General features: G+C 40.0%; 1 protein-coding gene across 2 annotated transcripts; it reads right to left on the bottom strand.

The window, feature by feature from the left end:
- Window positions 1–8,487: 8,487 nt before the first annotated feature.
- On the bottom strand, window positions 8,488–24,994 carry LMO4 (LIM domain only 4). 2 transcript variants are annotated; one of them, XM_011355593.1, is made up of 5 exons: window positions 24,853–24,994; window positions 21,869–22,107; window positions 14,477–14,573; window positions 13,889–14,044; window positions 8,488–9,284 (listed from the first exon to the last, which is right to left on the bottom strand). In XM_011355593.1, the coding sequence occupies exons 2-5, from the start codon at window positions 22,102–22,104 to the stop codon at window positions 9,276–9,278; spliced, it is 498 nt and encodes a 165-aa protein (XP_011353895.1). In that variant the 5' UTR covers window positions 22,105–22,107; window positions 24,853–24,994; the 3' UTR covers window positions 8,488–9,275. The 2 variants fall into 2 exon arrangements, with proteins under 2 accessions (XP_011353895.1, XP_011353896.1); XM_011355594.2 differs by lacking the exon at window positions 24,853–24,994 and adding an exon at window positions 22,298–22,450.
- Between the last annotated feature and the right edge of the window lie 6 nt (window positions 24,995–25,000).

Raw genomic sequence — 25,000 nt, 5'->3', positions numbered from 1 at the left:
CGCTCAGCCATGAAAAGAAATGAGCTATCAATCCATGAAAAGACATGGAGGAAACTTAAGGGCATATTACTAAGTGGAAGAAGCCAATTTGAAAAGGCAGCATACTATACAATTCCAACTATATGACATTCTGGAAAAGGCAAAACTACGGAGACAAGAAAAAGATCAGTGGTTGCCAGGGTTTGTGGCGGGGGCGGGGAGGGTGGGGATGAATAGGCAGAGCACAGAGGATTTTTAGGGTGGTGAAAATACCATTTATGATACCATAATAATGGATGTACGTCATTATACATTGTCCAAACCCATAGAAAGTACAACACCAAGAGTGAACCCTAATGAAAACTATGGATAATTATGCTGTGTCAATGTAAGTTCATTAGTTGTAATAAATGTACTACTTTGATGGGGGATGTGAGAAATCTCTATCTTCCTCTCAATTTTGTTGTGAACTTACAACTGCTTAAAAAATACTTTTCAAAAAATGAAAAAAAAAATTACATATTACATCTCAACCAAAAACAAATCATGTGTTATCCATTGTTTAGAATTAATCTATATTATAATTTCCCTCCATTAGAGAAGAGAAGACTAGCAAGAGTTGGCTACAGTAATTTTCGAAGTAAATTGAAGACCTCATAATTCATCCTTAAATCAGAGAAGTTACTATATTTTCCATTGTTTCACTGTTTACAATCCAAAAGAATACCATCCTCAGAATATAAAACCTTTTTATCTTCCAGTGAATGCATCTAATGCACTGGCAAATATAGCTGTTATTAGTAAGTTCCTATTTAACAGATGGGCAAAACAAGGTAGTGAGACTAAATGATCAGCCCATGGCTACTACTCTATTGAAAAGACAAATTTAATCAAAGGTTCCATTTGACTTCCCGTCAGGACTAGAATTAAATCCTAGGTGTCTCTCGACTCCCAGTTTGGTGCTTATTTCACATGACAGTAAAATAGATGCTTTATTACATGCTTTAAAATAAAAGGGGAGGTAGTGGGAAGGCGTGAGTATCTTCATTCTAAAAAGCACAAAGCGAAAATACAAGGTTAAATATTCCATCATTAATTTGCATAGTATTCCCCTTAAAACAGTGAGCGCTGTCTCTCCCTGGGTTGGTGCAGAAACCTGAGCTAAAGAAGTTACATAGCTATAAAAGATGCCCATAGTTGTCCAAGGAATCAAAGAGAAAAGCCCAGAATGAGTCTGGAAAAGCCCAGAATGAAAATGGAATTGGACCATACACCTTCTGGAAGGAGCACAGTTCTAAAAATCTTTAGGAATGCAAGGAGATCAAAGTATCTTTTTAAGGGGAATGGAGGGAGTAAGAATAGTTTAATAGACTGTTTAGCAGCAGCCCTGAGCAGGTTGATAGTGTTTTGGGAAATATTTTTTTAACTTAGTCAACCAATTTTCATCAGGCCCAACCAACCAACTGCCTAGCCCTGTTTTGTTTTGAAAAATAATGTCACAAATCTGTCCAGTGCTGGATAAAATGCACAGTAATGAGTTCATTAACATGCCATCTGCATACAAAACAAGGGGATTTCAGAGGCAGAATCCTTTGGTAGGCCTGTTGAAAATCAAATTCTGGGCTAAAAAGTATAAAATACAATTTAGGGAGAAAAATATTACAGCTACACCTTCACTTGGCCCACAGCAAAGAATGCCTTTCCAGAGCTCCCAAGCCAGCCTGAATCTTTTCCCCTTTTTAAATTTTAAAACATGTTTTACTACTTAAAGAGGGTAAAAAATAAAAAAAAATTGCTTACAGCATAAGGTAACTGATGGAGTTTTGTGAATTATACACATCTCTAGGAAGAAAGACCCAGATAAAAGCCTCAGTGTCAGAAATCCATTTAGGATTGCATGTCCTTTGAAAATCAAGCCTGTTTACCCCCCTGATTCACTCAATAACAAATCAGAAAACAAATCTGCCCCTGCCATCTCTTCCAGCCCTACTGCTTCCATTTCACCCTCAGAGAAGGGAAGGATTAGATTTCCAGTGGCTGTAGCTTTAAAAAACCAGAGGCAATGTTTCTTTCCACAGTGGTACCCCAAACTTCATCAAGACATTGAAGTCTGCTTTTTTTCTGTTGCAATTTCCATTTCACTTCAGCTCTCCCTGACATACCTGTGAAGTGTCACCAAATGCTGTATCATATCAACTTTTAAAAACTGCCAACAGCGCTAATGTCTGAAACCTCCTGATGTCACAGCCTTGCAGTACACAAAAGCACAGCTTGAGTTTTACCATGCACGGTGACAGCGTCCTGTGTTGGTAGGGCAGAGGATCTTGTTGACAGTAGTGAAATAAGACAAACAAAACCATGTAAATGGGGTATGTGAAGAGATTGTTTGGGGAGCCCATTCAGAATTCTTCCCAAAATGCACTGAGACTCCAGCCCTTTAACCCTTCCTTGAAGAGCGATTTATTTAGGCAATCATTCCTTCTTTTCAGCCTACTTCCTTTCCTCATGATAGAAATTTCTCCACAGCTTAGAATTTTACAAGAAAATATTTTATCTATTATAAATTTCATAATTTACATCTATTCCCACCCCTGAATCTCCTCTTAAACCCCCCTCCAAAAAAAAAAACCCTGATGAACACTATTCAGGCTACTGATTGTATTGATTATTCAGTTCTGGGTATGCGTGGCATTTGCTGAAAAACTGGAATCTACCGAGGTGGTTTTCAGTCATACTATAGAGAATAGTATCTATAACCAAGAGGTTGGGTCCAAGAGGTTGCTTCATTACCTGGTGCAAATCCTGCCTACCCCTCAATGATGTACCAGACTCAACTTACTGATATGAGCTTAAGTCACAATATACACATAACAAATACATAGTATCTCATCCTTTATAATCAACGTTCTGCAGTTTTGAATCTACAGTGTGCTGATCTCCTCATATATTCTAGGTCTTTACAACCTAAAGTGGATATGTGTATATCCATCGATATCCAATGAGAAGGGTAATTTAATCTTCAGACCAGAGAAAACATATACTGGCTAACTTAAGTCTCATTTTGCACATAGCAGAATAAAAAAATTAAAAGATAGCCTGCAAAGAATCACTGGACTGAGATACTCCATGAAATAACATATAGACATTATGGGCTTTATTAACTGGTACTTTGGCACCAAAATCCACTGTGGTCAAGAATACAAACCAAGAAGAAAAGTCTTTTTTGCTTAACTTTTATATCGATATCAAAATAGTTTTATTACATTGAGTAGAATTTTTTTCTTAACTATTTTTTCTTTGTAATAAAGGCAGCTTGGATTTAATGGTGTGTTATAGCAATTTATTTACAAATCTTGATATCTTTTTGGATTCTAGCAATTAATGGGAAAATAAGAAGTACAGCCAATTTTTTTTTAAATCAGCTCAGAATCATGTTTGGATATAATTAAAGGTATAATCTGTTCCACTTGAACATTTCAGTGCTTTCCCATCTTAAAACAAATATGAATATTAGTTCTTTTGTGGTACGTCTGCTTTTCACATCACACAAGAAAATGTGAAATTTTTCTATAAAAATTATCGTTTGTATTACTTCTTTTATACTTACAAAAGTATGTGTTACTTTTATAGAATCAAATTCATCGATCTTTTATTTACTACAAGTATTATCGGCAGACTCAAGTCACAGCTCATTCAAACATTTTAAACATACCATTAGTAAATGGGATGTATTTATCCATTCTGCTTTCTGAATTAATATGATTACTAAAGTCCAGGTCTTTTTCCTCAGCAACAACTTGTGGGCAGAGTTGTTATCAATTATACTTAATTTACCCATCATGAGGTTGTTGAGATTTGTCAAAACTCAAAAGAAATTTCTTTTAGAGCAAAGCCAAGATAGGCAAGCAGTCTAAATGAGTTGGCATTCCAGGTTGGATAAAGATTAAACGCAATACTTTAGTTTTTTAAGGGGAGATAAAAACATAGTTATAGTTCATGCAATAAAGTATATCACTGTTGCAGAAGGCAAGTGTATCAAAATGCCCAAAATGCCAGGGTTCAGATAGTTTTGGCACTGTGGGCCTTAATAACAGTGGGCAGCCATGTTAGAGCCTGAGGCAAAAGAAAATACTGACCTTGCCTTTATTTAAAATTGTAATATTTTGTTCATCATGCATGTTTTTGCATTACTTTTATTTTTACCGATTGTTTGGTACCCCGTTATATTTTGCACCCAGAGTACCTATTCACCTCACTCTCAGTGACCTCATCTGTAAAACCTCATCTGTAAAACTGAGGCAATAATGATAAAGAGGAGTATTGTGGCGACTGAGTAAAATAACGTATAAGGAACTTGTTAATTGTAAATGTTAGGATACAAACACATTTACAAAGCATTATGAAACTCTAAGATAAAGTTATTATAGTAAACATTATATTTAAAAATGTAAAGCTTATGAAAAGTGTAAGTCCCATGATGGATGATAGAAATTGAAGGAGAGGGATATGCAGAATTTAAGACACACCCACCTCTACTAAACCTTATTTAAATAAAGAAAAAGCTATACAACTGCAGCCCAAGCAAGCAATTTCCTTTTCTGTTTTCCTAATTAATCTTCATTTGTAAATTCAGTTTGTCTTCAGATTTTCTCTTTACAGTTCCTTAAAAACATTCAATTCACTGAAAATGAAAAATTAATTTAGGAAGAAACTTCTTTAATGTTTTCTTCTTAGTTAAAAAAAAAAAAAAGCTCAAACAACACGGAAGAAAGCCTACAAATAGATGCACTGCACATGAAAATTGTTTTTGAAAAAGTTGAGGACATAAACCTTTTGATTCAAGGTAGGGGGAACTTTTTAGGCTGAAGGAAGGTGAGATCCCTCCTGTTCCCGTGAGCTAATGATTGTTTCCAAGCTGGTTAGAATTCAGTGCTAATTGCATTTTAAAACACCACCTCTAAAATCCGTTCCTCTCTCAGGAACTTACATCGATGTTTCGCATTTTCAATAAAACCTTTGCACTTCGCCTTTCTCACTCAACAAATCCTGAACTTTAGATCCGCAGGAAGAATTCAGTTCATATCCTTTCTTTCCCCAGCAGGTTTTGATCTGCTGGTGGCAAAGCTAATACACAGGAAAGCTGTCCTGCCCTGTTTCTGAGGGGAGAGAGACAATTAAAACAGGTATTTTGGTGGCTCAACTCAGGCTTGTCCATTCCAACAGAGTCATTAAACAACTTTTCAGTGTCATTCAAAGAACTTATAACAGAATCAATTGATTTTCATCCTATGCTTTATTAGTTGTGATTTAGGAGATAGAACGGCCCTGTTTACACAGCTGTAACATGTCAAGACCTGTAGTACATGATTGGCTTGAGGCCTCTGCGTTGCAGTCCATTCTCAGCAGAATCAATCTGAACTTGGAAACATTCCCTCTAGGAAACATGCACATATCTACTAGCATAAAGTACTTCTTGTACAACTGAAAATAGTATTCACTTGAGGTAAGTTGCAAGTTCACCTTCTAAAAGTCAGCCCTGACTTGTCATGGCTCTCAGCATGTTCACAATGGGAGCAGAGGGCTACAAATGCCTCTTAACTAGATACCCAACATGGGTGAATGTGTTACACTTTGCTGCTAGTCAGATCTCAGACTCTGCAAGTGGGAGTTGCTGGCTGTTTAACATGCGTTCAGAGCACTGCCAATCTAAAATGGCTGCTCAGTAATACTTTAATTGCAGTTTCATGGAAACAAATTGCTATTTAACTGCAATAAGAATTTCTGTGACTTGGCTGGACTGACAATAGGTGAGTCTCAGTAACAGAGCGACAAGTCACATCAACTTGTAAATGGTCTGTTTCTCCAACGGCCTCTCAAACTGAGTCATAGGTGCACAAGCACCCAGGATGTAATTCTCGGGTGAAGGAATCGCTTGCAAAACCTCTTCTCAATTTAAATACAATTATTTAGGCTAGACAGAAAGTCTTCACTGGTCTCTTGATATATAGCTCTTGGATTTACTGTTATATAATTTATTGGTCCTAAGAAATATTTTATATAAATAGCGGTACGCATTAGAATCTTACTATACTGACATTTAAAGCCACTTAGAAGCTTCATTTTAGATGATTAGTTGTTTCAAATATCAGTGTTAATAAGGGCAAAAGAAAGAATTTAAATAGTTAATATTAAAAGGATGACAATTTCACATGCTTCATTTTGGTGTGAGTTTTCTCATTTTGCACTTTATAAGACACTACAGCCCATGTTAAACTATTTCCTAATAATTCATGAAGAGGTGGAAATAGTTTCTTGTGGCAAACGGTTTGGTTTGGAAAGGCTTCTTTCAGGTCCTCATGCCTTTCGGGATGTGTAAACCTAACTAGGCAGGTAAAAAACATTAAATCCTTTCAAAGGATAATCTTTTTATAAAACTGTTTCATTAGCAAGAGTGAGTTTGCATGATTGAGACATTTATATGTCTCATAAACATGTTTTTTTTTTTAAATCAGGAGTTCAGCAGGGCTCAGAAATATTTGCTTTTTAAATTGCACTTCTTACAGGAACTGGTGGCCATCTCACTCTACGACGTGGGTAGTATCAAATAAGTCTTTTCGAAAGAACAGAGTATCCCTCGCTAACATCACAAATGCAATGATGAAGGTGAACAAGCTGGTGGATTTTTTTTTCCTCTCAAAGCAATGTTAGGGTTGCGGTTGGGGGAGGAACAAAATCACTGCTCACATCAGAATAAACCTGTTTTTAGGGGCTTTCTATCCACAGAGCATCCCCATTAGAGCCACATTTTATTGTTTGAAATGCCTCTGGTTTCAAGAAAAGTGTTTTACCTAAAGCAAGACTACTACTTAAATATGTTCTATTGTATATTCATAGCTCCATTAGTCCTTCTCCAATTTAGCACATCAAAGAGAAGGCTTCATCACTTGCATGTGGATTATACTAACATGAGTGACATTTGTAATCTTATAGGTCTGCAACTTAAGAAATGCTTTTAGAAGCTTGTTATTAAATATGCAGCAGTGCTTGAGGAGCCAGCCATATAATAGTTCATTTAAAGTCTTTAATGACCTTAGCCCTCCACATCACTAACTGCCACACTATATTACTTACTAAAAGTTATTAGCTATCTCCTTTGAATTTCTACACTATATGGGACGAGTGCTTATGACAAAAATATAGAAGATACCTGCATTCTTATTAACGTTTCCCCTTTTCCATCCTGAAGAGTCTAAGTTCCTAGAAATTCCTCAAGGATCTAATTCAAACAGATGTTACGTGATTTTGTTCATTTTATTTTTCTTGCATTTTCTTTTTATAAAACTCTAATAAAACTATTAACTTTAACTGCCTTTAAAAATTCTCCTACTGGAGGTTTACAGTTTGAGCAACTGATTTTCATCCCGGCCTGCAATCTGAAAGCAAGTGAGCAGAGATCTCAAAGGGAAGCTAAGCTGACTGTGCTAGCTGAGGTGTGCTAACCTCGACCTCTCTATATAACCTATTTCTGTTCAGAGAGACGGTCTACATCGGGAGCTCTTCTGGAAGAAAAGAAAATAAAACAAATGCCGTTTTTACAAAGAAAATTGAAAGTGGCATTGTAAACACACATGGTTTTATTAACCTGTGATAGAAGTCATAGTTTAGATTTGCTCACATATGTAATGAGTCTGGCAGTGAAGCTTCTTTGGTTTTTCCTCCCTCCAGCACTGGCCATGGACCTACTGAGTCCTTGGCCTACACATGCTTTCCTCAGGGCACCTCTGCAGGCAATGCAGAAGCTGTTGGGCATACTCTGCTGCCTAGAACTAGGATCTAAATTATCTCAAGACTACTATTAAATGAATTCCAAATCCTCTCCCAAACATGGAAAGGCAGAGTTGGTAGAGGAGTGTTAGAGCAAAACAAAATAAACAAATCACACAGCAGACCACATGAGTCTAAAAAACTCAAAGGAAATGGCTGTTTCACCCATCGAAGATGTCTATAAAAGAGCTCCGGGTCCCTAACAACTAATGGAACTTCAAAATATGTACAGGTATGGTTCAGAAATGCTATTTCCTTCAAAAGCTATATACTTGGTAAGGGAACAAGATGGTTATGCCACATTCTTTAACATGCTTTTCATCAATACCCAAGGTGTTCCTATTGAGAAAAAAGAATAAATGAAATAGCTGAAGAATCAAACAAATATTTATATATAAACACAAAAGATGCACTGTGATATAGGAGAGGTGTAATGAAGTGCTGTTAACAGAATATTCCGAACTTATAAAAAGGACTCAGTTAAGAAACATTGCTTTGTACCCCTGCCAAAACGGCATGGTTAAGTAATTTGGAGAATACCTTACTGGCTCAGAGCTAAATAAATATACACACCACCTCCCTCAACCCCTAAAATTTCAAGTGAGCTTGGTATCACACGAAAACCCTGAATTTTTCCAAAATACAGAAGAGGAGAAGCAGTGTTTAAACCCAAACTCCATCAAATATTTTTTCTTTTAAGTTTTTATTATTTAAATACACCATACTAGAGCAAATGTCTCTGAAAATATCACAAATAAAAGATTTTTTTTCTTCATTCAGCAAATTAGAAGTAGAGGGAAATTTCTACACAGTAGCTGCTATGAGCCTGATTTTTTTCCAATTTTTTTTTCTCTTTTTGTTCTTTTTTTTTTTCCTTCGCCATGGGAGTAGCAACATTAGGACGAAAACACTTACATGCATACATACATTGTATTTTACAGAGATACAATAAAAGTGTTTGTGATAGAATATCACAAAAGCCACATCTCTTTTCCTTATCTCATGTTCGGTTTTGATTGAAACACATTTCCTTACAACACTTAAATATACAAAGAGCAAGTAGAATGTTGTTAAGGTAAAACACAGGGTACAAACTCTGGCCAGTGCCCTGCTAATTGTTAATGAAGGTAGAAAGCAGATTTGAATGCTTCTTTTAATTAGCTTCATTAGTCATTTCCCTCCTCCCAAGCTCCCCACCCCCACCCCCCCAAGATGTCCTCCGGTGGATCTTTTTTCATTTTCTCTACAGTCTCCCATTAGCCCAGGTTCATGGAGTCCTTAATGTTCATATTCAGTCATTTTAATACACCAATAAATGCAGGAAGGGCAATCAAGACTAAAGAAGGTGCAATGGCATGGAGCTGGCACTGGTGCTAGCTACAAAGGTGACTTGTCTACTGAAGACACATGGGATCCACCTGTGATGAACAAAATCTGAGATGAAGGCACGCATTCTGCATTACTCTGACCTTTTAGCAGACCTGCAAGAAATAAAAATGGGCATCTTAGCTAAAATGCTAAATTTGAGAGATATTAAACTCAAATATGACTGCTTTTGTCTTTTCTCTATTCACTAATCTTCTTTTATTAGATTACTTCCCAACTGTGACTTGATGGAGGCTTTCTACGCTACTTACTCCGGCAGTGAAGAACTAAAGCATAACATTTTCTACATTTTTACTAGCAGAGAAAATGAGACAATAAATGGACTTTCAGAAAGTTTCTGGTGTAAAGTTCTACAATGAATTGCTTAACTCTGTTAAAAGCAAGTTTCTGAAAGGAATTATAACTACTTGCCAGTAGTCGTATCTTAAAGGCACATTCAGAGCCAAGTTTCCCTACAGACCCCCGGCCCAAGGAAGTTTTGGGTTAATATGTTCAATTGTGTAACTTTTGACGAGTTACTTAACCTATCTGTGTCTCAGTTTCCTCACCTTTAAAGTGAGGATAATATGGCTGTTGTAAGGATTTCATAATACATGTGGAGTATTTTCAACAGTGCCTGGCACTTAATAAAAGCTAAGCAAATATTGGCAGTTATTATTCTGATACTTCCATGTGACATCTATTCGCCCCTGTCCTTCTCTACGTATAGGCACGGACCTGCACACCTATATGTGGGCATGTGTGCGTGTGTTTACGTGCACACACATATACATACAAATATTCGAATAGTACTTTTCACTTAATATTTCCTATCTATGTCACTTAATATTACATATTCTAAATATATGAATCAAACATGTAATGTGTTAATGACTTATGATCAACTAAAGAATGTAGTTCAGTGGAAGTCTAACTTTAATGTCTAAGCTAGAAATGACAATCTACAGTCATCAAATACAATCTGTTTGCAATTACCAAAATGAAATAATATATATTAGGTTTTTATGGTTTTAAATGACATTTTGAGCTTCCCAGGAAGTTCTCGTTTCACTCTTTCCCTAACTTACTAAAAGCCTGCAGTCTATTAGGAACTGCAACCCCCCACTTCCAAGCTAATTAAAGTGGTGGAGGCTTAATTCCCCAGAGTGGAAGCTCAGTGTGAGAAAGGTAATTTGTCTGTCCAGAACAAAGATGCGGCAGCAGCCAGCGAGCATATTTAATAAATGAGCATCAAATGTCCTCTACGATGGACACACACACAACACCAATTATGTAACTACAGGGGAATTGCGAAGTGATATGTAAACTAGGACACTTGCTAAATTTTCCTCCAGCTAAAGAGGTGTGATCTCTTACTTTACTGAAAAGCACAATAATTCTAGATGGAACCATCACTCCTGCATAGAAGAAAGAATTCCAGAGCAGGCAAAAATTTACAAAAAGGGGAAAGAAAAAAAAAATTAGCCACAATTCCTGACTGCATTTACATAACTCTCTAGAAGGCAATATTCTCCTAAGGATAGCCAAGCCTCCTTTAAATGATATCAGCTATAACATTTTGTAGATCCTTTGAATACTAGTGGTCTTGAGATTTCGGCCAAGAGACTATATGATTTAAAAGCTTAAAATTATTTGTTCTCAGAATACACAAAAGCCGATGATGCAGAACAAGAACTAAACTACATATCCCAGACATTGGGAACAAATTTCAGAAGAATAAAAGTTTAAAGGGACCAGATGATGGGGGTCTACACTTTCCATACAATTAGCTGCTGTAAAGACGGGATTACAAATAATCAATTCATTATTTTTAAGCCAAAGGATGCTTGGGTATATTTATTATGCATTATGCACAAAACGTAATTGGTTCTGCAAATAGAAGGAAAACGGCCGAAATTAATGTCCAATTTTCCCTACCAAAAATATGGAGAATGAGAGAGAAGAAAATAATCAAATGGAGCTATTTGTCATTTCTCCCCATCTCATCTCCTCCAGAAAAGAAACGCCAGAGGCTTTTGGAAAAAATAATTTTAAAGCATTCTCCAGGACCACAAAACAGTTTATGTTCCACCAGGAAGTGTGTTTTCATTACTTCTTCCCCCTTGCCCTCTCATTAATATCTCTCTGGACCGTGTTCGGCTTGCCTAAAACCTTTATTTACAAAAACTACCTTGTGAATTGACTGTGCTCATGGTGAGCTGAGCACCAAGGGCAAAAATGTGAGACATTTATACCAACAGGAAAATGTTCTTAATTAACGTCACCCCCAAAACACAGCTTCTCACCAACTTCTGATAAGAACATATCCTTAAGTTATATATCCTTTCGCCTTTTAAGAGCTATTAATTTTTGAAGGTCACCTGTCTCTTCTGGCTTCCAATATTAATACACACTAGTAGGTTCATATTCATCGCCTTATATATTTTGTGTTCCAAAACGAACACCCTACCTTTCCTCATTCGGAAAAAAAAGTATGGAAAACAGGAGATTTATATGAAAGGCACAATACATGCAATCTTGAAACCACGTAAACCAGATTTTTCTCCAGTTTCCCTCACATCTCAAAATTTACATCACCTTGTACTCAAAAAGATGGTACGGAGACCCTGCTCATATTTCTTATTTGTCCTTTGCACTTAGTCCCTAGCTAACATTGCTACTGCCTATGTTCAGTGCTTCGTTTTGGCTACGTTTTCTATCACGTCTCCACATTTTTCAGATCTCACCATGCATGTTGGTGAGCTCTAACAATCATTTTTTAAATTTTGCTAAGTCATGAAAAGAAATGGTATAGAACCAGTAACAAAGTCAAGAAAGAATTTAGGTAAAAACTAAGCTTTCACAATGGAGGGAGTGGGGAAGAGATCAACTGTTTTATTCCTAGCTCATTTTTTCTTTAAGCTACCAAGTATAACTACAAATGGCTTTGCCTCTAAATTGAAATGGGTATCTGAAAATATTTATGTTACCCATTCATTGTTCTCAATTCTTCTATACAGATTCACTTTATTAGAATTCAAACCACAAAAATCTGTACATATTTATATGTATTGGCATTCCTTAAAGCAGCTTGAAATGTCTCATCAATGGTGACTGGTTAATTTGCAATAAAAAATTAGACTTCTATTCTTAAGACAGCATTCTATGTAGCTTCCTGTATTAGTAAATTAAAGTGTGCATATTGTGAGGTAATTAACATTTACTTAATAAAGAAATGGAAAATACATTTAAAGTTATTCCGTAAACTTGTGTAAGGAAAAATGATAAATATGAGCATTAAAATATGGCAGTATAATTTTAAATGGTTAAAAGTTTTCAAATATTAGTCATTTTCCCCATACACAGCATTAAGAAAATGCACTGCAGAAGACAAAGAAGCCTAATATTTTTTCCCGAAACTTTTGAAGCTTGCTAAATTCCTATTTGCAGATAAATGTTTTTTGTTTTGTGATCCTTACAACAGACATTAATGAAGTTCCTATTGTAAATCCATAAAGAATTACCAAGTGAAGTGTGCACTTTTTGTTTCAATGCAATAACTCAGTGCTGTGTGATTGCCTGGGTTAATGATGAAAAAGTCAAACATACTATCAGAGCTGATGGAAAAATCTATCACCGATCTGAAATTAAAATTCATCTGTGGTCAATAAGATTTAATATCCATGCAAGTGGCGCTGTAAAGAGTAAATGAATCAATGTCATCAATACATAATCAGTATGAAATATGATGTGAATAAAATTATGCACACGAGTCATACATTTCACTCTTTTCTGGGCCAGTGTAGAATGAACAGTCTCTTAACTGAAGGTTGACAGTAATTGTTACAAATTAGGCACAGCAGTTATCAAAATGCACTCACTTGCATAGCTATAGGACTTATTAAGGAGATTAAAATAGATCTAAAACTATCCAGTCCTGGGTGTGCTGGACAACTGTTGATCACCAATTTTCCCTCTGAAGCGCCTTCTAATACTACGTGACCTGTACGCTCGAATAATGTCCTCATTTCCAACTCTGGTCCAAAAACTTTCCAGGTGTGGATGAAGAATCGAGATACATAATCTTTAATGGAGCTATCAGTAGCCCAAAGTGATTAGGAAGAGTTAGAGTTCTGTTTTAAAAGTCATAACTTATTCAAATTTTACGGGACTACCAATCAACAAAAATGCTCTCCTCTAGAATTATAGAATGTTTTGTAAAACTGATTTTCTAAAAATAAAAGCATTGTAAATTGGACTTGGAAGGCAGGTGTCCAGATTGCTATTATTAATACAGAAATCATTCTGTCATGACAAAGACGTTTATTCCCTTTCCTACCATAAATGTTCTACTTTTCCTCCCCCAATAACCTTATTCACATCTATCATGCTTCTGAATTTCAAAATTGTCAAATGGGATAAACAACTAGTTATATATAAGTTTTATGCTCTATTTGATTTTGCATGTGATAATCCTATGTTCAACAACGGTAAAGCTACAAATATAATAAAATGAGAAGGATTTTTCTTTTTAGCTAGAAAAGATTCACAACTTAATCAACTCTCCTATTTCTGAACTCTGTATGTATGAGTAATCTACATTTCTTCAAAAGGACATGCAAAAATACAAGCACCCAGGAAAATTCCCTTGCTAGGTTCAAAGAGGTTGAACCTCCCAACTTGCTCTAATAAAGCTTATTAGTAACTGCGGGGTCTTTACCTTCTGGTCTGGCAGTAGTGGATTGCTCTGAAGTGAATTCAAATGGCCATTGATGAGCGCTGTAGGTCTATCATGTTCACAAAATAAACTGCCATTGATGTAGTGAAACCGATCTCCCGGGACCAGGCGATTCCGGCAGGTAGAGCATGTAAAACACTGAAAGGGAAAAGCAAATGCACTGAAAACAAGTACAAGTCTTTATCTTTTTCCTTTCTTTTTTTGGTCGCAAGTTTATAAACTATTTTAAAGCAGGTATGTGTCAAATACAGAGCCACTTAAGGTTTAGTGTGTTTCTTCCTTCAACATGATTCCAGAAATCAGTAAGCCAAAACACAATAAATTGGATCAGTACAATAAACTGGATCAGAACAAAGACAGAAACAGACAAATGTGTATGCCTGTGTGGTGCGGGGGCAGTGTGATGCGGGTGGGTAGGTAATCATCACTGCCACGCTACAGTCTCAATAGGTTCCTTCAGAGTCTGCAGCTTGAGAAAACGGAGTTCGTACTAAAGAGAAACGCGCTTTGCTTTATCTCCATGTAGGAAAGGTATGATTCTTTTAAAAAGAGAGGAAGAACGAATTCTACCTTAAGATGATACACATTGCCTTGGGCCCTCATGACGAGTTCGCTCGCAGGAATCGACTGTCCACAAGCGCTGCAAGCACCGCTATTCCCAAATAATCTGAAACAAAGATGACGGGTGACACCGATGAATAATCCTAAAGCAAAGAAAAAGAAAAAAGAAATCCCTGGCCTTTGGCTCTCCCTTTGGAGTGCATTTGACAGAGACTGAATGCTTAGGCGCAGGCCTCACACTTTATGAGTGATTTACATAACCTGGGGAAAATCTGTTTGGGGGTCACAACTAACTTCTGCCTACCGCAGAGGAAGAGGATGCCCCGGATTTAATCAAAATATTGACTTACACCTCTAGCAAATACAAAACAATTCTGTTCTACACACATTTTATCAGATTACTGGGTTCATCATAAAAAAAAAAAAAAGATACAATTCATGACTAGAGTTTAAATGCATTGTGTCCTTGAAATTATATGAAGAACTCTTTTGTACTTTAATCATATCTTGAGATATGAGTCATCAAAAGGGTTAAGAGGATTTGATTGTATATCTAAGAAGACATCATGCTCAGTGTATTGAAACTCCCGTAAACCTCCATCAGTGCAGACTTTCCATTAGAAACTCTCTGCTATCCAGGTTGATATATAATGTGTATGGGTTAACCTTTTCAATCATGGTGTCAACACTTAAGATTTGCCTCTGCTCATCTCTTTCATCCTAACCTTCTCTCTCTCTTGATAATGAAATGCTTGCTCCAACTTCCCTCTATCTGCTCCTGAGTCCACAATTTAGATTACTTCATCTCTGCTAGCAACAAACTGAATGAAATTTCGATTTGAGCAGAAAGTAATTTACCGGGATCTGGACCCATTTGTCATCATATCTCTCTGGGTGTTTGCTGTATCACTGCAGTTTTCCTATGCAATCAAATGAGACCACAACATCTGCCATGGGGGGAGGAGGGGGAGAAGGAGAAGGCTGCAGAGGAGGGGAAAGCTCAAGGAAGTATGGTGTACTGAAGAAAAAATATATATGTAATTCTTTATACCCTTCTATAGGTGTAACGAAATATTTTAATGAATACCAAAATTTGGCTTTTATGGGATCTGTAGACTCAAGCTGGGGAGCTTTATTTGCTTTTGGGCTTCCCTCTTTAATATCCACAAATATTTATTAAACAGACCAAAATGATTTCACATTGAAAAATGATATAGGCACAAGTAAACAGAGTCAGAGAGGCACTTTCAACACTAAAAAACAAAGGTAACAGGACCTACAAATTAACATATCGGTGTCATAATAAATATTAATATTTGCATTTCCTCTTGTCCAAATAAAGTCATAAAATGCAGTTTGTGTCAAACCAGGAGACACGCTCCTATAGAACACCCCATAATCTGAATGATTGCGGCATGCCTCTATATAAAAATAATTGCTTTGAGTTTTCAGAATCTGGTCTTGCAGAAGAGGCTTGTCATGTTCAAACTACTAATTTGCTGTCGCCACTTTATTGAAAATAGCCTGTAAGTTGTTATTAAATGTATCGACTGAACGACAGGGAGAGTAGTAAAACTGCCCCTTAAGATGGCTTTTAATAGGAAGGCCGAGAAACAAATTTTGCAGCAGCATCGATTTGAAGAGTTCAATCAAAACTCCATTTCAAAACTAATTAGTCTGAGATCCACGACACATTGACACGTTCTTGCGGAATCAGAACAGTTACAGAGAGAAAGCTGAAATAATATACTGTCAAGACCTCTAACTGCAGGACCACACCGTGTGAGAGCTAGAGGGCTGCCGGCCTGCCATCTCCTAATACTGGACCACTTCAGGAGCACTGATGAGGACCACCCGGTGCCTCACCTACAGCATCCTGCCAGTCTGAGTTGTCACTGCTGCCACAAGGAGGGTTCCCCCAAAAGGCACGGTGGCCAAAGAATTAGCATGGCCTTGGCAAGAAAGAGTTTACAGTCAACGGCAGGGCAATTCTAATCCCCAAGAGCAGTACCAAATTCAAACAAATCGGGTAAAAAATATAGTTAAAAACCTGTCAATGTGGCTATATACATGCTGAGGATAAAGGATGTGGGGGGTTGTGTGTGTGTATAGGTAACACGAGTGGGGAACAGAATCTTACCAGAGCTAAGGACCAAATATCCTCTTACAGCAACCCAGAAGTATTTTAATGGATAGGAGTCTATAATCATGGCTGCCACTACCAAGAGGTACATGGTGACACTCCATTTCAAAAATACCCTTTCACAGTACAGATCTGATTACCCAGACTAAATGTTCATTTATTTAACAATTTACCCTGAGTAAAGTCAGTTGTGTATCTTCAACATCTAAGTGTATTTTAATAATCAGGGCAGTCATATGTAATCCAAAAGCTTTTCATACATCTTATTTTCTCCAGTGCCACTTTCATAACCTTTCAGGGAACATTCATTCAACCACAAAATTATGGGATTCCTAAAGTGTCAAAAATTATAGTTACGAAGTTTGAAAATTACCAAGATCTACCCAGAACTGATGTAAGATTGAACATTATTAATAGAGTTTAAGATCTTTCCATATCTACAGCCTCAGAGCAAAACAATTTACATGCCTATATACATTTTAATCTACTTTTACCAGAGACAGAAGGCTACCATTAGAATTTCACCTTTTCCTGAAAAGTTGTTTCTTTTTTAACATTTCTGTGCACTAGAGAGTTAATTATCTAACCAGGGGGACTATCCAGGACAGTGTTTGATTTAAAAGGCTTGAGGCTTTAGGTGCTCAATTAAGTAGCTATCGGTCTCAGACTGGACTGTAATGGGCTCTTTTCTCTTTAACTCAAACAACGGGGAGATATACCCCAGGTCAGGCTAATTAAAGCCAGGGGAGTCTTTAATTGTGATGACAGAATCGGTTTCAGTTTCCTTTCTTTGGGTCCTCAGTCCAAGAAGGTCGTTAATATTTCAGCATTTGGGCAATGCAATCAATCACAAACATCAAGAGGTTCCTTATATGGGAAAAAGGGAAAAGAAGGGAAGAAATCCCACCAAACCACTGCACTTTCAAGGTGCTCCTATGTGAAGAAAATGTAGTGTTAGTACTGCTTGCCAGCTCAGCTTCAAACTCTCCTTGCCGACGACATAAAGTGATGGAGAGGGCAAGCCATGCTTAGCATCTTTCCATAACTCCAATGACCAATAGGTGGGCTTATTTTCAACTGCATTATTACTTCAAGCAAAATACACGTAATATGCAGTACTATATGGCTGTGTTTTCTAAACTGCTTTCAGGGAAGGAGAGGTGTGTTTTTAAGAGTGTGGCTGAAAGGTATACATTTGTACCTGCGAGTAAATATCAGCAACCTATCTGAGGAGAAAAATGCACATCCACAGCTACTGATCCAAACGCAATTGGTTTTCCAGCAGGTTCCTATATTTAATCTAAATTCTGCACCAGCTATATTAAATGTAACAAAGAAATGCAACCCAGAAATTATGCCTGGAGCCAAGTCCATTAAAGGTACTTTGGAATAACTAGAGACCAAGCACCTTAAAAGCACCAGAAGCTATTGATACTTAAGAGGGGGGCTGTGAATAATCGCAACTGCTGCATTAGAGAGGGGAGGGAGAGAAAAAAAAAAATCAGCCAAATTACGCTTGGTTAATTCAGAGTAACAGATCTGCCCCCAAGTGAATTGGAGGCCTTGAATTAATTCTGTTATGACAAATCAAGATAAACGTTCCCCCTAAATTGCATGCGATTTAATTAATTTTTGAGATCCTGGGTTTTTTTTTCTTCTCCTAGCTAATAGTTCACATGCTCCTGTGCTGTCATTGTGCTTGAGTGGGCAGACTTCAAAGTGATATTAAATAACCAACTATTAGATTTACCTAGCACGTCCTATTGGAAAAGTGCCATTTAATTACCTAGCCTGTTCAATTAAAGGGACAGCATTCTCTGAATATAGCAGCTTGCTGTTGATTACCAGGGAAATGAACTCGCTGTCTGGCGGCGCCTCCGTTCCTAACGCTACCCCTCCCCAAACACACCCTCCACCACCGACATCCCCCCTCACCCCACCCCCCCACCCCCGGCCCGGCCCCCACCTCCGGCTGTGCGGCGCTCACTGCGGCTGCGGGCGCCACATGAACCGCCCAAGAGGAGCCGGGGACAGAAAGTGCGACTCGCTCGCCGGGCTCCCTCCCAGCGCTCGCCCCCTCGCGGGCCCGAGGCCGCTGGCCGGCTGGGCGCCTCGACTGCGGCCTCCGGCGGCGCCAGCCCGGTCTCAGCTCGGGCCCCGCCAGGGCCAGGAGAGAAAAGGCTCGCCCAGGACCACCACCAGCGCTTCCGGCGCGGTTCCTCGCCCTCCCAGGACCTGGAGCCCCACCCGTCGATCTCCGAACTTCCTCCTATAGCTGCACTTTCCGCCAGTCTTCGGGGCGAGGTGGGGGTGAAGGAAGACGGGTTCGAGGAAGGAGAAACGGAGTTTCTGAAGCTACTTGGTGGAGCTTGGCTTGAGCTGGGGGGTCAGGAGCTGGGAGGAAGGGGACAGTTCCAAGGTTCGCCAAGTTTTGTAAGGTGGGGGGGGCAGGCAGGCGTTGACACCTTTAAGATCCACCCTCTTCTTCCTTCCCCCCCTCCCCCGTTCCCTCCCTCTCATTGAGGCCAATTTTGTTAATTAAATGTTTTGTTTGCGACGCAGCTCTCATTCATTGCGGACACGTCATTCGGAGCAGATCTAAGCCAGAGACCAGATCTCATTAGATAAAGCCCATCAGAACTAAGAAAATGGAGGAGCCACTAATTAAAGCTTTTAATTGTGCGGATTCGCTGCAGCAAGGCAGCCGCTTTATCTGAAATCTTGGAGGGAGAGAAGGCAGAAGCCCAGCTCTACCCAATCCACACTTGGTCGCCCAGGGGGGAGGAGACTGGGGAAAAGCAGTGCAGCGCCCCCGCCCCCGCCTCCCCAGCCTCTCCCAGCTCTCCCGCAGCGTTTTACCCAGATCTTGGTTGTTTTAAAGAAAACCACAACCTCAAAGTCAGACAGTTTAAAAGCCCTTAATAAATCGCTCTGTGGTTCCAGCCAGGCCTTAGAGCCGAACGGTCCCCTTCACCTGGCGGCCGGAGAGCGGATTACTCCGCTCTTCCGTGGCCTCTTGAAGAATTGAAAGCTCCTCCAACAAGTGTCCTGGAGGAAGATTGGGGAGTGGGTAGCTGAGAGGAAAAAGAACGCATGTGCCTCCCCACCTTTCCACCCTTGATGGGCAGAGAGAGGGAACACTCAAGGAAGACTTCAGAGATCCCTTAAATTGGGGGCGTGGTGGGGGTGATTAGCTGCTGACGAGCCCTGAGCAGTGTGAGGGCAATTTGGTACTGAGCTGGAACTCATCCCTCCTGGACAGATCTAAGGTTCTCAGGACAGCATCTAGTTCAAGAGCAAGCCTGGCTCCAGTTTTCAAATTCAGAAGAAAAAAGAAAGGAAGTAAGAATACGGACCCAATTAATTAAGGCTCAGGGCTGGGCACACATCCTCTCTCCACTGATCCATTAAGCCACAAGAAAACACCAAATGGGCATTTATATTTGTCCCCAGAATGGGTAAAGTAATGGAAGCGATTCCCAGGAAGCCACTTGCCTAAACTTGTCCTGAGGGAATGCAAGTGGACCCATCTTCTTTTTAATTAGTGGTAATCAGAAGCGAAGGTTTTTTGAAAGCATTTGGAGAAGAGATGAATCTGTACCATTCACCCTGTCTTAACAGTACTGTCAATTTTTCCACTTCAAACCACCCTCCTTTCTTACCAGTTTTGCTCTCTATTTAATTACAATACTGTCAAAGCTCATAGCATTGCTTGGAAAGAGGACGAGAAAGCATTACACTCGTGCTCCCGCTGATTTTCCAACATCTATTTCTAAAAGAACACTTAGTGAAATTAATGCCGCCATCTTAATTTAAAAATAAAAGCCCTCTTTCTTCCTATATGTCTTTTACTTGGCTGATTGAGGATGCCAGCAGAGTGGACAGAAGTTGGCTTATTGGAATAACCAAATGTCATTTTACTCCATCATTTTACACTAATATCACTGGAGTAAACATACACATACATACTCAGCTCAACTGCATTGGGATCCTTTGCAGTTCTAGACGCAGAGTTAGGGAATCACAATGGTGCTAAACTTTGAACAAAATATCTCGTCCACTGATTCATCGCCATTAATAAACAAAATTCCTTGCTAATCACTATAAAGAAAATTGTTTAGATCAGAAATTTAAATAGAATACAATTCTTTTTAATAGCGGTTCTTGAGCGCTTCTCTAGTATCAACGGTGTGCGTGTGGGTTTTTTTTTTTAATTACTGGATGTTGAAACAGAACACCTCCTAGAAGCATTCATGTGCATCAGTCTATCAAACCATTTACTCAAATTAAATGTGTAATCCTTCAAATGCCTCCTTTCAAATTAATGAGTTTAAGTAGCTTGAGTTCACCTGAAAAGATCCTATAGGCACCTGACCTCCTGAATTCTTTCCATTAATTGCACTGAAACTTGTTGGAAAAGACTGCTTACACAGGCATATGAATGTTCCTATACATCACTTTAAAATGCAAGATTAGTATAATTCTAGTCTCTTTTCTTAAATCTTTTGGAGACCGAGGATAGTGATACAAACGACAACAAAAAACCCCAAATCTGAACATTCCTTAAGTGAAAAAACTGCAAATTCTACATCACAAACCACACAGTAACAATTAGCATCACAAGCCTCCAAGTAACAGTATATAAAGAGTAATATTACCATTATAAATTTTAAGGTTTTCTTTTTTTTTTTGCTTTTTTTGCTGTAAGAATTACAAGTCTTTAAACTGATAAGATAATCAGCATTTTTTACAAGGAGCACAAAGAATGAGTCACAGGTTTCCACTCAAAAAAGTTTAAAGGTGCTTATGTAAATATAATTAGCCATCACCGTAAGCAAATAATTTCTAACCACGCTTTTAAGTCAACCTTTTGTCTCTGAGTTTCTATGTAGGTCCCTAACTTGCTTTAAGAAAGTTTAATTCCCACTTGAAATGTTTATTTTTAGCAGAGTCCAGTTGGGGCTGACCGCTTAAAATTTTGGTCCCCTGAGTGCCCAACCTTTGCACACCTAGGGGCTCCAGTCCCACCAGATGGGCAGTTTATACTTCATATGGCATTCGACATAATTCCATTAAAAATTGGAAGGTTAACACATGCTTCTTGAACCCCTTAAATACGGGCCAACCAGAAGGTTTTTGAGGTGAAGACTACAAAGAATTCTCATAAGTGCCCTATTCCTTTCTTTAAAACCCTTGGTAACCTTTGGCCTTACAACTGCTCTGCTCACCCATCTCGGGGAACAGCAGCCAAGTCTTACCTAATGTAGTCATTTCTGCAAAGGATCATGCCGCTCTTGGTGTAACAGGACGTGCCGATGTCGCCCAGCTGCGCCTGGCAGCAGGAGCACTTGAGGCACCGGCTGTGCCAGTAGCTGTCCATGGCATAGAGCAGAAAGCGGTCAGCAATCTTGCCCCCGCAGCCTGCGCACCGCTTCCAGGAGAGGGAGCCGGCCGTCACCGGGGGCGGCTGTGAGCTGCTGCCCGGATTCACCATGGTCTGCAGAGGGCGGGAAGGGGAAAGGGAAAGAAAGACAAAAACAGGGGCGACATAAAAGTTAGTAAGCGCAGCGTAAGCAAGCGAACCCGTTCCCCACAGAGCTGCTGGAAGGAAGCAGCAGGGCAAGGGCGGGAAGGGTGAGGGGGGAGAGGGAAGGAGGGAGGCTCGCCGGCAGCAGCCGCCTGTTTACTTTTCTCAAGCTTTGTTCTGGGGCCACGAGCTCCTCTCAACTTTCCAGCGCTCGCCGCCGCTGACAATTTCAGCTTGGGTACTGTCAAAACTCCGAGAGCGAGGCTCGGCGGCGCGCTCCACCCCTCGCGGCACCTCCTCCCGGCCCCCGCCTCCGCCCACCGCCCTCTCCACCCCTCCTTCGCCGCCCGCCTCCAGCAAATGAGGGTCAAACCCACCCACCGCCGCGCCCGGCCCCTCCCCAGCCCCGGCCGAGCCCCGAGAGCCGCAGAGGGGAGTGAGGAGGCGGCCCCAGCCGGAGCCACGTTCCCTCCCGAGCTCTGCCCTGGGAAGTGCAGCTGCAGTTCACAAGTTGGAAATAGTTCGGTTTTCTGAAAGGGAAGGAGGGAGGAACCGGCAGAGGGGAGATGGAGAGAGTGGTGGTGGGAGGGGAGGCGCGGGGACCCGAGGAGTGGGGGGGGGGGTGCGGTGTGTAAAGTTGCGAAACTGGTTTTTCGTATTTTAAACAGCACCTTTCACATGCCATTGTGGTGACCGCCATCTCCCATTATTGTTCCAAATCTCATTTCATTTTGAAGATCAATGAGTGTTTTCTCTGGGTTTTCAGGACACAGGCAAGAATAATAGATCATTGAACTTTAGGATGCCTGTTAACTTCCTATACAAACACTCTCCACTTTGGTCTCACTAATCTGCCCTTGATCAGCAATTTAAATGCTGAATCTTTGTTCCTCCAAAAAGGGGGGGGGGTCACAGATAATATGCGAGAAGGCACTATTAAAGGATGCACAAGTTAAGTTCGAGCCAGTCCTGCTGTCACCAAACCTGCTTTTAAAAATTCCCCACTCTTTCTAATGAATGTCATGAGAGAAGCAACTGGGGTATAATATAGGAATCAATTTATAAGGCTTAGCCTAAACCGATTAATTTGTTGCCTCCAATCCTGAGTCCAATAAAGTCCTAGTGTTCCTCCAGTCACTTATTCTATAAAAAGATCAAGTTATTTACTGCCAATTAAGCAGCCTGTTTTGTCTTTGTCCTCTGTAAGCCGAGAGTGTGGGCTCCCCCCGAGGCTCCCGGCTATCTGCTCAAGACATTCAGCTGATACCTCAGAAGAGAGAGGGCGAACTTTGCCTGTCCCCGGCCCAACTTGGCTGCTGCAAAGAAATGAGGGGAAGGGAACGAAACAAGGACTCGGGTTCCTTAAATAGGCCGATTTCAAACGCATTTCCTCCGAAAGAGTCCCGGAACGTGTGTCCGGAGACCGCACAATAAACCAGAATAAGAACTGCACCAATTAAGCTGTAACAAAACCCTGAGACTTTGGAAACAAGACCACTCTAAAACCCATTAGCATTGCATTTATCCGAATGCATCATACCTTTATGTAAATTGATTTATCTGATGCATTTACTCGAGGAATTGCTTTTTGTTACAATTTCAGCCCTAACCCAAATGAATCTGCATTTCCTGCCCTAGGTCTTTAAACTGTTTCCCCCCCAACGTTTTAATCGCTCCGAATTCCTTTTTAAAAGAGGAGAGGGAGGGAGGAGATTCCAAGCTCTTCCCCGCCCCCATCTTTGGTGAGAGGTAAATATATATGTTTTTTTTTTTTTTTGAAAAGGAAACATTACACTGAGAAAAGCATCCAGTAACCCCATTAGCTAAAGCTCTTAAGGACAAGCAATACCTTAATGCTGATTAAATCTAAAAGAGATGAATCAAGAGGACTGACCAGAAACTGACTCCCCTGATAACTAAGGACGGGCCCTCATCAAGTTTCATTTAGAGTTGGAAAAAAAAGAAAGCTTTTAAGTTAAATAGGCTTATACTCTAGTAATTACATAGCCAAGCAATTTAGGTCCTGGGATAGTCAGTGAAATAGAAAGCAGAACTGGCAGCTAGAGGCAAAATCTGCCCCCCCCCCTTAACAACGTCTTTGGTGTTTTTTAATGGAGACCAAGGGAGGGACAAACGTAGCGCCGGCAATTTGTAGTACAAAAATGGATGCTTAATTCATGTCTTGATTTTAATTAGGTGATTCACCGGATTTCTCCTGGATTGGAACAAAAGACTTATAAGCCAAGAGGAATTTTTTTTTTTTAAAGACCCAGCAATACCGAATCCTGCTCACTTAGATCTTTTCTGCCACTGTTTCAAAAATACTGTTTACTAGGGGAATGGGGGGGCGGGGGGGATCGTGACTATTTTCCCCACACTACTTCTCATACTTAAACCCTCCTTTCAGCACCCCCTGCCTTTCCCTGAGGAACTGAAAATCTCCCCACCCCCCTCCAAGGTCCTCACTAGCCCGGTCTCCGAGAACCCTTTTGTAAGCAGGAACCGCTACAAAGCTGGCGGCCCGGAGCTGCTCTCCGTGCTAGCTCGCAGGCCGGCCTCGGTAGTTTCAGACTCGCGCATTATCCAAGCCAACGTATTGTTTACTTGCAATTTGGGACGGTCAAGGGAAGGAAGCCAAAGAAAACAGCCCCGGCCTCCATAGGCCCCCACTTCCCTCCCCCCTCCCAGCCCGCGGCTCCCCAGCCGTCCCCTTACCTGCTTTTCCCCTATATTGCAATATTGCGAGAGGCGGCGGCGGCGAAATGCGAGTGAAGCCGCTGGGCTTCCAAAGAAGGGGCGCCTTGGCTGGAGGGAGGGGAGTTCTCGCAGAAGCAGGAAAGGGGAGGAGGGGGCTACGGGCTGG

Source organism: Pteropus vampyrus, unplaced genomic scaffold (assembly GCF_000151845.1).
Source record: "Pteropus vampyrus isolate Shadow unplaced genomic scaffold, Pvam_2.0 Scaffold22, whole genome shotgun sequence".
NCBI classification, from domain to species: domain Eukaryota; kingdom Metazoa; phylum Chordata; class Mammalia; order Chiroptera; family Pteropodidae; genus Pteropus; species Pteropus vampyrus.
This window is presented reverse-complemented; position numbering and strand designations above follow the sequence as displayed.